The 14865-nt window shown below is 38.7% G+C and overlaps 1 protein-coding gene across 1 annotated transcript in view; it reads right to left on the reverse strand.

Moving 5' to 3' along the window:
• KCNMB2 (potassium calcium-activated channel subfamily M regulatory beta subunit 2) overlaps nucleotides 1–14865 on the reverse strand; it is a 251494-nt gene that overhangs the window by 3124 nt on the left and 233505 nt on the right. Inside the window, exons 3-4 of the mRNA XM_027111497.1 lie at nucleotides 13104–13274; nucleotides 10515–10710 (exon numbers count right to left, since the gene is read on the reverse strand). Coding sequence (XP_026967298.1) covers nucleotides 10515–10710; nucleotides 13104–13274 — 367 coding nt within the window. The remainder of the gene's footprint in view (nucleotides 1–10514; nucleotides 10711–13103; nucleotides 13275–14865) is intronic.

Consider the following 14865-nt stretch of genomic DNA (forward strand, 5'->3'; position numbering starts at 1 on the left):
ATACACTGATTTTATGAAAAAAACCCCACATATTTTACTGCTACTACCAGTTTATAAGTTGTGATTTAAATAATGACATCTATGAGTTTTACAATGTCACTGGGACCCCTAGGATTGTACAGTACACAACTCACGCAACTGTATGTAGAGATACGGATGAGGTGGGCTGTTGGTGAACTTTGAGCTATACTGATGGGAGCTTGGGGGTAGGACCTTGGATTCCAGAACCAATTTAGATTTGTATATTTCACAGGAAGAAAATATAAAAGAAATGGAATGAGTTTTGCTAATGGAGTATGTTTGAATGACTCTTTCCCCTGACTTTTTAGTGGGTATACTGGCACTTGCTTTTTTTCACTGTGCTGTAATCACCGGATTATTTGTTTATAAACAGCAGGAAGATTCTTCAATTAGTTAAGAATGGAGGATGAGCATGCTGATATTTATCATAAACAAGGCTTAATATTCTCATACAAGGGCTGGTTGACAACCTCATATTTAATCAGCTAAGAATAAATGTGAGTACACTCATAAATGTGGTTAGTGCAGAGAGCCTGTACTAGCACAACATTAAGGGTCTGAAAGTATCTCCAAGAAAGCAGAATTTCTCAGTGAGTTATAACTTAGTATGAAAATTGGTCTATGACTGCCATGATACATTTTCTACTGGTTGGATGCTGGATTGAAAGAGCTTAAAGCAGTAAGGGGATACCTTTATATTTTTCCTTCTTCAGCACTGTTAGATCATGTCTACAATTTTTTTTAATGCTTTGATTCAAAAAACAGTAAAAAAATTTAAAGACAAGTCATTTGTGGTTGAATTAAAAAAGAGCCAATTTAGTGTATGAATGCATCAGGGTTCTTTATATTTTGGTGCCAAGAGAGTTTATAGTAGTAGTTTTAGTGGCTAACAGTACTAAGTTATTGAAATGGTCTCAATAAAAATGGAATTCCATTAAAAATGGAGTTTTTCCTTTTCTTATGCTGTTGTGAATTGATTTGGCTTTTAAATTTTTTTTGGAGAAACATTTATCAGCCAGTGACAATAATTTTGTCACTATATAAGATTCTTCCAAATACAGTGCGATATACATTACTTTTGAGACCATCTAGCAAGGTTGTAATACAGGAGCTGCTTTATTAAAGCTTCTAGTCATCAGGGTCTCAAATGCACACGTTTGGACTGGCCAGATGAGGTGTGTCCCATACATGATCAGGTGTGGGTCCTCAGGGCCAGGCACTTAGAAATGCAACTCCACATTACTGGTAGAGAAAAGATTTCTCTGCCCTTGTGTTTTTAGCTTTTTCTAACCTTGCCACCCACCACCTTTCAACACACATAAACTGGCTCCCACTAGATTATTATTATCCTTGAAAATTCTATCATAATATGTCAATCATTCATTTACTTCTATTATTGATGGGTCCTTCTTTTGTGCTAATGTATATATAAGGTAGTATCACAAGCCCCTGACGTGTCTTCAAGAGGTCTGGTTACTGTGTTACTGTGTTTCTATAGCAAGTTACTTGGCTCCTCAGAATCAACTTTTGTATATAGTAGGATTAATAGAGCCTTCCTGGCAGGGTGTGTGAGGATTAAATTATGAATATGCATAAAGCATCAATAAATTTTCTTTAACATATTTTTTATTGGAATATCACATTTGTCCATACGATCTAAAGTCTTTAAACAAGTGCCACATACTAAAGTAAGAAAACTTTAAGGAGGGTAAAATTACTAGTTATGTGGTTTTCACAGGAACAGTCCTGTTTGATGGCTCTTGTCACATGTTCCTTGTTTTTGTGTCCAAAGAGATTTGACATTATGCTGAATCCTACATTAGGATTCTAAGTTTTTGTTTCAAACTATAGCCATGTGTATGTTTCTGAGACTGGTATGAATTTGGGGTAAAGATTTAGTGATCTTATGATTTTATCACATGTTTGGAGAGTGCATTTCAACAAATGAAAACTTTAGTAAGTGATCAACACTTAGTTGGAAAAATGTAATGTAAATTGAAAAGGTAAAAATCCTTGTGTTTTTAGATCATTCTTTTCTGGGTGGGAGGTATGGGCTAGGAAAGATTTAACTTTTAGACTGTATGATATATAACACAAAGGAACATATGAATAATAATTTTATATATACAACACACTTAAATGCCACTCAAAATTTGTTTATATATATTTATATTACCATGGCTATAGGTCCTTCTTTCTTTTGTGCCTAACATATGGATATAGAAACCTAGCAAAACTCTGAGGCAGCCATTCAGGGGAAGATTTAGACCCTTATCTCTCTTCTCTCTTTTTTTTAATTTTTATTTTTAATTAATTAATTTTTGGCTGTGCTGGGTCTTCATTGCTGCAAGTGGGCTTTCTCTAGTTGCAAAGAGCAGGGGCTACTCTTCATTGTGGTGTGCAGGCTTCTCACTGTGGTGGCTTCTCTTGCTGCAGAGCACAGGCTCCAGGCATGCGCTTCAGGGGCTGTGCCTCGTGGGCTCCAGAGCGCAGGCTCAGCAGTTGTGGCGCGTGGGCTTAGTTGCTCCGCGGCATGGGTGATCTTCCCACACCAGGGCTCAAACCCGTGTCCCCTGCATTGGCAGGCGGACTCCCAACCACTGCGCCACCAGGGAAGCCCTCACATCTCTCTTCTTAATCCTGAATTTTGTTAATAAACCTTTGTGCTTTTCCAACTCCCTTAAATTCTCTTTAGTATTGAAAATACAGAGATGGCCCCACAACGTGACCCTTCGTCTCCCCAGCTGAGGAAACCTGGATCCTGTCACCTTCTCCTGACTGTCTTTTCCCTTACCACAAGGATTTAGCAATTGCATCTTCTCTCCAGTTCTTTGGAAAGCAACTGAAAGTTTTCTTAGCCTCCCTTCCAGAATCTTTCACATCAATAGAGAAGTGAAAGTTTTGAGAAAGTACCTGTTGGGTTTTTGCTCAGCCATGCTTCACTAGGCATATGTGAAGCAAAAAGTGACAGGCCTTCACCCTAAAAATAAAAGCTGTGGGAAGGAGTGGGGGCAGTAGGAAGGGTATATTTGGCTGGATAACCTCACTGGTCAGCCCCCTTTTCTTTATGATGGTAGGAAGGGAACTATTAATTCTCAGCATCACCTCAGGGGAAGGGTTTGTTCTTCATTTGTTCTTTTATTAAAAGGGTAGTGTCTTATTTCAGAGAGGGGTTAATTTTGATGAAATCTAATCAATATGTTTTGAGTGTCTCTAAAGTACCAAGTTGCATGCTGGGTATAGGCATGAAAAACAAACAATTTAAAACAGATCATTAGAGAGAAACAGGACAAGGGTGGTGGGAATGATGAAGTGGGACCAGCAATGAGGCTGAAAAGGCTCTTAGTAAAGGCTCTACACTTCACAGAGGTGGGCCACAAATTTGTGAGAACTCTGTGGTATCCAGGGCATCCTAGTCCACAATGCCTACAAGATAAAAACAAAAACACTGCTCATTGAAGCATAAATATCTTGGTTCTAAAGTCAGATGGGACTTCTTCAGTGTCCACAAACAATGAGTATTGTGTACATGTTTATTAAGCATGTATGACGTGCCAGGCTTTGTGTTCTGTGCTGGAGAAGGAGACATAATCCCTATATTCAAAGGATGTAGAGATCCCTAGCTGGCAGTCTTGGAGTACTCTAAACTTTTGAGTTCTTTGAACATTAGTGATGGACAGAGGAGGTGAGAAAGTAAACTGGGATGTTATTTTCATTCTTGTTTGAGACTTCCTGCTTCTTACCATCACTTTTAAAAAGGCGAATCCCACAACATTTAGACAATTTTAGTTTGCACTCCTAGTATCTGCTTGATTTTGGCAAGTGGGACTGTTTGAAATGTTTGGTAGAGGAGAGGAAAACAGTATTCACACTCTGCTATGTACCATAGTTTCCTGCAGTATCGAGACACAGATTCCTCCAGAGAGGTTTTCCTTTTCTGTGTTTTCCAGAGCTTTCACATTTGTTGTGGCATTACTGCTTGATGTGGAGTAGAGGAGAAGCTTAAAAGACCTATGAAATCCACTAATGAAATAGAAGCCATGTGAAGCTGCAGGATTAGTTAATACCCACGATAGCTTAAGCCATGGAGCCCTCAGGTCCATGATGTATCCAGTTAGCCCTTGAATAAGTCAGATATCTAATTTGACCTTGCCCTTCACCATGATCCTCTTTCTCAGCAATGGAAAGGAGTAGGTTCATTTTCCATGCTTTTCTTCTTGATGCTCAGTGCAAGCTGTTTTGGGACACATTCTTCCCTTCATTTCTGCACAAAGATGCCCTTAACTGTGCCATAATTCAGTTTTGGTGAGTAGTGACTAAACTTTGTCAATCACAGAAGCATTTCTGAATCTATGGTCCATAGGCAGTTTCAGGAAATTTCTAATTTAAATATCCCTAAATTTAAGGTGCTGATTATGGGGATGTCATATGTCAAATTTCTGGGCATGTTTTTTCCCATCTTTTCAGGGTGCACTTCTATCTAATATGCATTCTGTGTAAACTGGTGTTGAATATACAACCTTGACTGTTCCTGTGGATCACGGATAGTTCTAGTCCTTGTTCATGGCCTTTTACTTGATCCTAATCACCTCTTGGAGTATGATGAAATGGCATGGATTCTCACTTGTTCACTAAAATATACCATCAGAAGGATAAATATTTCTTAGAATTTAGAGTTTTTTAAAGCTCTTATCTTTACCCTCTCAAGAGGATGAGCTAATGTTTTGCTTTTTAAGAGAGAGCATGTTTAGGTAAAGAGACTTAGATTTTAATTCAGACCTAATTAGAGAATGTGTGAGTTTGGGAAAATTATTTCATCTTCTGACCTCAGCTTCATTATTGTGAAGTGGAGATAACAGTGGTACCTAATATGTGAGATTGATGCTGTAATTAAACAAATGAGTTCATGTAAAATATTTAGTATTATACAGTGCCTGGCACATTTTAAGCTCTTGATAAAATTTGGCTATTACCACTTTAGGAGTAGGGTTTTAGTCAGGATTAAATGAGATGATTTTTATAAAGTTCTTGGCATAGTGCTGGGCACATAGTATATAGTAGATACTTAATAAATGTGGGCCCCTCTTTTTTTCCCATTTAGATTCTCAACTTCACTTTATTTTCTTCCCTTTTTTCCTTACCCTACCAAATGCTGTGCAGAGGAACTCAGTGTTTACAAGCTTTGATTAAAATTGTAGAATCTCCCAGCATTCAAGCTAAAAGCTAAATAAAATCTGGAGCAGTGGTTTTGCCACTGTCTGGAGACTTTTTTTTTCGCGGTACGCGGGCCTCTCACCGCTGCGGCCCCTCCCGCTGCAGAGCACAGGCTCCGGACGCGCAGGCTCAGTGGCCACGGCTCACGGGCCCAGCCACTCCGCGGCATGCTGGATCCTCCCGGACCGGGGCACGAACCCGCGTCCCCTGCATCGGCAGGCGGACTCACAACCACCGCGCCACCAGGGAAGCCCTGGAGACATTTTTAGTTGTCACACTTGGAGGGAGGATGATGCTAGTCATCTAGTGGGTAAAGGCCAGGGATGCTGCTAAAGATCCTACAATGTACAGAACAAGTCTCCTCCCTACCCTCACAGACGACAAAGGAATGTTCCACCCCAAATGTTAATAGCCTTGAGGCTGAGAAATTCTAGTACAGATATGTATATTCTCTGGATGTGCAGAACTCAGAAGGCTTCAGAAAGGTGACAAAATGAGGGGTGATGCTGAGTCTGGAGTTATAAATAATTGGTTAATTTATATAATTTACTCTCCATCCAAAATAGCTGTCTTCCTCATGACAGCGATATATAACATACTACATATATGGTAGTACACTACATACCAAAAATGGATATACTTTCTGGTTTTGCACAAAGATTCATTTTTAATACTCTTTTAAATCAGATGGGCATGTTTTGGGGATCCCTGGTGGGTAAACAAGGTTTTAAACTCTCAAAGGAGATCAGCATTGAGAAATTTAACAACCATAGTGAATTAATACGCAGCCACAGTTTATGATTCCTGTGACAGCCTTGTAGCCAGAAGAGGCAGGGGCTCTTGAGCCTGCTTGCAGCTCCTAGAGACCGTTAGTCAGCCAGTTGCTCCACAAGAGCATGCCAGCTTATCAGCTTAAGCAGCTTCAGCTGTAATATGGACAAGAGGTTGGTCACTGAATTTAAAAGCCAAAGAAAAAGACTATATGAGAGAGTGTGAAAATTTAAAAATAAAATCCTTTTGGGTATCTTTCTACAAAGAAGCAGACAGCTTGACTGATATACCTTTGCCTCCTGTTGTCCCAAATCAAACATTGTCAGTAGTGCCTTATGTATCTCAGTAAAACCATGCCTATTCGTTGGTAACTATGGGAAAGACTACTATTTTTGGTGAGCTTGGGGAATAGTAATAAGAAGGAGAGGTCAAGATAGAGAATATTTTAATTTTTCTCCCCAGGAATATCCTGTATATTTCTCATGCTACATTAAGATCATGGTTTAGTGACCTTTTGACATGGCGATAACTGTATTTTCCACATATCTACTTCTGATTAAAGGCAGAGGACAGCTAACCAGCGAGTGAAGAACTACTGGGCCAGGAAGGTGATCCAGCTGTTTGGTGTTTTCTTTCCCCTGGAAGTGTCTGTTGATTCTAGAAGGGGGCTGAGATCCTAAAAGGTTGGATGGAATTTTTGACAGCCTTGAAGAGCTAAGGGCAGGAATTATCATTAACAACCTATCAAGTGGGGGCTCTGATGACACCCTATTCACTTTGGGCTGGGACTGTTAAGGGCTGCATCCTAGGAGTAATGGTCAACCTGAAGAAGATAGGTCCTCAAAGGGACTTAAGTTCAAACTTGAATATCTCAATTTATGTAGTCAGAATAAGGTGATCATGAATGGCACCTAGGGGCCTTGCAGAAGCAAATGGAAATAATTTTTGGAAAAGATGACATCATGATATCAACCTAGGCTTAAAATTGTTATTATAAATAATTTTGCATATATGGTGTTTGACAACTAATAAAAAATAACCAGACATTACAATGCAACATGAAAACAATTAAAAAAAAATAGAACAGGCACATAGGGGCTTCAGATATTGTAGTCATCAAAATAAACTTTAATAACTACAATTTTACTTTTATGTTGAAGAATTTAAAAGAGAATAATTAGAATACTGCAGAAAACTAGAAATTATAAATAAGATCCAAATGGATATTCTAGAAATGAAAAATACAATAAGAGAAATTAAGAGCTCAATGGATGGGTTTAAGAGATTAGTCAGAGCTGAGGAAAGAACTGTGAATCAGAAGGTAGGTCAATATCTATAATGAAGCACAGAGAGACAAAAGGAGGGAGAATATTAAATACAAAAGAGACAGGAAGACACACAGGGGATACAATGAGAATACCTAACATACAGTCCGTAGGAATTCAAAAAGGAGAAGAGGGAAAGAATGAGAGCAGAGATAATATTTGATGAGATAATGACTGAGAACCTTCTAAAATTGACAAAGAACATCAAGGAAGAGGGAGAGAGGCCCTGGGAACACTAAGCAGGCTAAATAGAAATAAATGTTTACTTTGGCACATAGTAGTTCAACTGTAGAAAACCAAAGAAAATAATCTTTAAAGTAGACCAAAATTACCTTCAAAGAAGTAGCAATTAGACTGAGAGCTGATTTCCAAATAGTAGTAATGCTCACCAGAAGACAATGGAATGCTTTTAATGTACAGAAATAAAATAACAGCCAACTTAGAATTATATACTCAGTGAATATATACTTTGAGAATGAAAATGAAAAGAAAATATTTTCAGATAAATGAATGCTTAGAGATTTCTTTAGAGCAGATATTGCACTAAATAATTAAAGAGTGTTCTTCAGGAAGTAGGAAAAAATGATCCCAGACCAAGGATGAAGGAAGGAATGAAGAATAAGAGAATGGAAAATGATGTGGACACATCTAAATAGATAGCTACTATATACAAAAACAATAATAATATCTTCATGGGCTTAAAGTATATATCGAATAAAAATGATGATAATATATAACTTGAGAAGAGAATAAATGGAGTTAAAATGTTTTAATATCCTTGATTAGTCAAGATTGCAAGTTGTAATCACTAGTTAAACACTAAAAGAATAGTGACAGAACACATAACTTCCAAGAAAATAGAGGGGAAAATGGGATCATAAAAATAATCCAGTGAAGAAAGGGTGGTCTTTTCATAAATGGACTTGGACAAATGATTGTCCATATGAATAAAAAAGAAACCTAGAAACTTGACTCTTGCATAAAAATCAATTCCAGGCAGATTGTACTCTAAATGTGAAAGGAGAAACAATAACATTTCTAGAAGATAGTTTGGGAGAATGACTTCATGATCTCAGGGTAGGTGAAGACTTTTTAAACAGACAGCAGGACAACCAAACGTTTGAAAAAAAGAAAGAAAAGAAAACGAAAGAAAGGAAGAAGAAGAGGAAGAAAGGAAAAAGAAAAAAGAGAAAAGAGAAAAATATTGACAAGGTTTGGTTGCACTGGCATTAGAGACTTCTTTCATTCAAATACATCATTAAGAGAGTGAAAAGGCCACCTTTCATTTCAGGAGAAGGTATTTGCAATGCAACAATCAAGGAAGGTTCATATCTAGATTTAAAGAATTCCTACAATGGATACTAAGAAGAAACCATCCAATAGAATCAATTCAATAGAAAACAAGGGACTTGAACAGACATTATAAAAAAAAAGGATATTCAAAATGCCAATAAATAAATGAAAATGTACTTAATAACATTAGTCACCAGAACTGCAAGGTGCAGGATAAGTGCAGGATATGTTTTATTTCTTTGCTTTCATGGTGGTTATGTGGGGGAATCTCTATAACAAGTGCTTGAGCTGTACTTTTTCATTTCTTCCATGTTTTACAGTTAAAAACAAGGTAAATAAACCAAACAATGACCTAGTATCATACTGACAGCAGACAGAATACTGGTCCTAAAATTTTAACTGAGATTTTCCATGGTAGGTTCGCTTCCGATTTATAGCTTACATACTGCATTCATAGGGTTTATAGCTTACATACTGCATTCATTCATACTGCATTCATACTGTAGTGATAAAGTGTCAAAACGAGAAAATGGAAATATGTCCCACTTTTTGATGCCCATTCAATTTTGGCCAATTTCCAATTCCTTGGAGATTTGAGAGTTTTACAGACATTCATCATTACAGGTCAGTTTTGATTTAAAAACTTGGCTTGAGGGATCTTGAAAAACATATACTTTGTGGGAGAACTAAGCTATGTATATTTGTAGAATAGGATTAGGACTGGTATTGTTTGTGGGTACCACAAACAAAAGGAAATCAGAGCAGACATTGTGTCCTTAGAGATATTTGCAAGAATTCTTTGAAGTTACTGTAACCAAAATGCAAGGTGGGTTTACTTACTTTTTGTTAATATATCACAAAACGAATCCTATGTTCTAGTATCAAGCTTTGCAGCTACTGAATTTTTTTTCAATACATATAATCTGTATCATTTAAGTGCTGATAATTATAATGAAAAGTTTTTACAAGAAAGGCTAGAGTTGTGAGAATTGTATCCTGGTGACGAGAGCCAATTGTCCTGTTGGAGAATGGTATCAGGTTGTCTTGGCATATGAAAGTACTCTGGCCATCTAAATTGCTACCATAAATCCAAAACACAATGTATTTAACTTAAAATTGATAATGGCAGGTTGGTTCTGCTGACACGTTACTAGTCATCCCAGACCTTTTAAATGCAAATTTTATGTGCAGCTTTAATACAATACATATTGAGCATCCAGCACGTGGACTTGAATGTGTTAGTGCTGGAAAATTCAGCCTCTATGAACATAACACATGTGAAGAAATATGCACAGGCCCACATACTGTGACCATGGGTTGAAGGTCTCACCTGTGCTCTGCTCAGCACTCTCCATACTCTGTTCTAATCCTCACAGTGCATGACCTTGCAAGATGGTCATTGTTACTACATTTTTAGAGAAAAGGATACTGAGGCTCAGAGAGCTTAAGTTACATCTCCAAGACCACAGAATGAAGTGACAATGACCGTGGAAAAGCAAAATATAGTTTTACCCCGTGGTTCCCAGGTATATGACAAATATCTTGCTTTTTGGCTTGTACAACTGTGACTAAACTGCACATTTGCTTTGAAAGACTAAGTCTATTTGTGTATCAATAAGGACATAATGTTTACCCTTCTAAATGAAAGTAAAGGCTAAATCTTCACTGTTCCAAAATGGGGAGTGATTTGACCACCACTTGCACAGAAAATAAATGTTTCCCAAGTAAGAGAGTCAAGTAGTGTAGTGAGTTCTGTGACTGGATGAGGAAGGGCCTGCTTCCTAGTGGGATTTTCCTTTGAAGTGCTGGCACAGGGGAACTTGATAGAGAGATGGAACGGTGCGGAGCTGTGTGTGGGTGAACGAGATGCAGTGTGCGCCCAGCTCCTACCTCATGATTGATTTTCATTGTCTCTTCCGTGTGGTAGAGAAGGAGCTTCTCTCCAGAAGAAGTCAGGTTAACGTACACCTGGAGACAGGGGTACTGAGAGAGTTTCCAGCAGTCCGGACCACAGCTGAAGGAGCAGTTAAATGTTTCCGTGATGGATGCATTCAGCAAGGTGCACTGAGCCTCCTCGGTCCACACACTACACAGAGAGGAGGAGAATAAGCACAGGCCCAAATGCCAAGGGCAAAGAAGGTGTAATCAGAGGGGAACATTTGTCAGCTCCTTGACCTGAAAAATCTTTAGGATCTATAATACAACCTATTTGTTAATGTGTATGTTTTTAAATAGAGCAGCTTTAGGCTAACTATAATATAAACACAGACAAACTTTGCCTGGCATCTGAGAACTTTGCCAATGATTTCCATCAGATATAGTATCATCTTTTCCAGTGCTTGATTTAAGTTAGATATTTTTCCTTATCAAATTCATTGGTAAGCATAAGGCAGCATCTTTTTACATCACAACCTGTACTCACCCTGCATTTCTGCATTTTAAGCTGCTTCCTGCCATGCCTTGGTCCTCACCTCGCAATGTCTGCCCAGTTTGTAGGCAGCGAAGGGGTAAGGGAGAAGGGGAGGAGAGATGGTGAAAGGGTGGAGGGGCTTGAGGTCCAATGTGACAGATGAAAGGACAGTGATATATTTCTTTAAGGTCTTTCTAATAAGGGAGAAAAGATAACTCCACCTTTTGATTATACCAAGAGCAATCACTTACTGCATCCCCTGTCACCCTAACTGGTGCTTTACATACATTGTCTTCTTTGTTCTCCCAATAACCCTATAGGTTAGGTATTAATTCCTTTTAAAGCTGAGTGAATTGACAGTCAGAGAAATCAAATACATGCAAGGACACACAGCTAATAAGTGATGGAAATTGTGATTCCATCCAATCCTCTATTTCTCTACTGCCCGGGCTCGTTCCATGGTGCTGCCCTTCTTCCCCACAAACAGTGGAAAAGAGGCTCTTGTTATATGCAGATTAATGGGTTCTTATCAGTGCCCTGGGACCTCTCAATTAGAAAGATTAAACAAACAAACAAACCCTCCAGCTGCCCATTGGTCAGCTTTTCATTCTAAAACATTTATAATTTTATGATCAAGGGTAATATTTGTGATTAGGAAGTAACACACCCAGAATCAATGTTTTGCTTCTGGATATAAGCTGATTACCAGAGTGATCAGAAAACATTCTTTGCAGATTAATAGCCCTTCTTTTTGCTGGACGTGTGTTGACAGGGCACCCTTTCCATGTCCAGTTTCATACCAGAGCCAGGATACTAGCACTGACCCCCTCTGGTGTGGCAATTTGTATTTTCCTGGGACATGGGTGGTCAGATTTTGCTTATACAAGGAGGAAAAAAGTCTTAGATGGTTCTAAGCAGATGTGAGGATCTGAAAGCGGTTTTGGAGTCAGTGAACTCTTGGGGTCTGAGGCATCAGAGCTTTCACTGAGAAGCAGCACAGCTGAAGGCATCAGAGAAACAGAGCAGAGCAGCCACAAATGGGAAAGATGATGCCTTAATTTTAGCAGATTACTGTGTTTCAACTAGAGTTTCCTTCTAAAATGAAAGTATTAATTTAGGTGGGGAAATGAATGCCACAAAATGGTTTGATTCTCTTTTGGATTGAAACCTCAAGTTTTCATTTGAAAGGGCCTCGTTTCTTTAAGCTGAAGCACTCTGAGACCTTCCCCATTAGTTATAGCAATGCTGGGCTTTCCTGTGCTCAAAGTGTCCAATTTATGGACAACAGTTAGCTAGAGATGCTGTGGAGGTTTATCATGTGGCTTACTCAGGAGGAACACTTGACAACTCAGTATTCAATTGCCTCTCTATTCAGTAAACCTAGGGCAAATATTTAAATAAGAAGGGTTCAAAATCTTTAATTTAAAAAGTTAGTGCATAGTAGTGTTTTTCAACCTATTAGAATCACCTGGGGAAATTTAAAAGCTACTGGTGAATGGGTCCCACTCCAGACCTACTAAATCTGACCCTGTGGAATGATTGTGGTGGGGCCTGGATGTCAGTATTCTTAAAAGTTTCTTAGGAAGTTGAAATGTGCAGTTGAGAACCACTAATATTTGGAGTGATGGAAGAGTGGGGTGTGGTGGAAAGGAATGCAGGTGGAGAATGGACAGAGGTGTGAAGAGGCAAGAATAGGGATTCTGGAATTAACAGGATGTGGTTTTGAATCTTGGCTCTGCCGAACACTAAAGCTGTATGACACTGGGCAAATTATATCTATCTTGAGCCTCAGTTTTGCCATTTTTATGAGTATATTCATACTTGTAGAAGAGTTATGGGAATTAAAAAAGTAATGTATGGCAAGTCCCTGGCACATAGTAAGCAGTTTATACATATAACGATTTTTATCATTATTGTTAGATACCATTATTGACAAATAGTATGTGCCAGGCGCTGCTCAAAGTTCTTTTTAGGAAAGCAGGTGAGGAAGAGGACCTCAAGATTGATAAGCTGTGTGGGAGGAGGGAGAAGGGAGACAAAAGACAGTCCCAAGCACCCAATGGCTTTACCTCTGCATGTATGAGCGCAGGAGTGTGATTCCCAGCAGAAAGTACATCATGATGGAGCACACCATCATGGCCAGTCCCAGGAGAATGGCCCGGTCCTCTCCTGCTTTCAGTGCTGTGACAGTTTTCCTTTTGTCCAGGAGGTCATGGTCCCTGATTTTTTGGTAAATGTTTCTGAGGTTGAACATAATACAGTTTTACTTGAAGTCCACAGTTAATCAACACACCCCTAAAGAGTAAGTCGCTGCTCAGGCCTTCCTAAGGCAGAGAGGCCGAGAGGGGTCCTCCAAACCCGCCTGAGTGCAATTGGATCCCAGCATGTGACTATTGCCTTCCAACACACACGTGCACACACACACACACACACACACACACACCCCAATCCTGAGCAGAAACAAGTCTCCCTTCTTTCCTTGGGACCCATATCTAGCTGTCAATACTTTTGCTTTTTCTCTAAGTCTGAAGAAAGAAAGCAATCCCTTCAGCCCTTAAAATAATGCTTTGGGTTTGTTTCCTTTGCCAACCCCCAGCTGATCATCATTGATCTTTCTGTACTCTCTGAATACCTAATGGAGCATTAATTCAAATAAATGGCAACATATATGAGGAATCTATCAAATTAATATCTTATTTCCCCTCGGTAATAATAGACAGAGTTTATCCTGGTTAACATTTTTCTCAGGCTTAGGGTTGCTTAGGGCTCTGTTGACTTGAGATTTATAAGAAGTGTGGAGATGTCCAGTGGTGACCCAGACTTCTTTTCCTGTACTGTAAACATTCGAGTGAGTTTACAAAAATGTCAGTCAAATCAAGGCCAGACTCCATAAGTTTGGATAGTTTTATTAGTATTTTTTAAAATTTTCGAGCAGTAACCTACGGAAAGAAAAAAACAGATTGGAGTCAAACTGTCTCCTAGTTCAAAACCTGATTTCATGGCTTACTAGCTGTGTGATCTCTACAACTTCCTCAGCCTTTCTAATTCTCAGTTCCTTGCAAAGTGGAAATAATGTGTAACTACATTGTTACGGTTAAATGAGATGACATAAGTAGATTATCCAGGAGAATGACTGACATGAAGTATTTAATAAATTTTCCCATTTAAAAATGGTGTGGGGAACACACCTATGGTCAGCTAATCTATGACAAAGGAAGCAATGATATACAATGGAGAAAAGACAGTCTCTTCAATAAGTGGTGCTGGGAAAACTGGACAGCTACATGTAAAAGAGTGAAATTAGATCACTCCCTAACACCATACACAAAAATAAACTCAAAATGGATTAGAGACCTAAATGTAAGACCGGACACTATAAAGCTCTTAGAGGAAAACATAGGAAGAATACTCTTTGACATAAATCACAGCAAGATATTTTTTGATCCATCTCCTAGAGTAATGGAAATAAAAACAAAAATAAACAAATGGGACCTAGTGAAACTTCAAAGCTTTGGCACAGCAAAGGAAACCATAAACAAGACGAAAAGACAACCCTCAGAATGGGAGAAAATATTTGCAAATGAATCAATGGACAAAGGATTAATCTCCAAAATATATAAACAGCTCATGCAGCTCAATATTAAAAAAAAAAAAAACAGCCCAATCCAAAAATGGGCAGAAGACCTAAACAGACATTTCTCCAAAGAAGACATACAGATGGCTGAGAAGCACATGAAAAGCTGCTCAACATCACTAATTATTAGAGAAATGCAAATCAAAACTACAATGAGGGGCTTCCCTGGTGGCGCAGTGGTTGAGAGTCCGCCTGCC

Source organism: Aethalodelphis obliquidens, unplaced genomic scaffold (assembly GCF_003676395.1).
Source record: "Aethalodelphis obliquidens isolate GAN/ISIS:26980383/991018 unplaced genomic scaffold, ASM367639v1 scaffold1, whole genome shotgun sequence".
Taxonomy (NCBI): domain Eukaryota; kingdom Metazoa; phylum Chordata; class Mammalia; order Artiodactyla; family Delphinidae; genus Aethalodelphis; species Aethalodelphis obliquidens.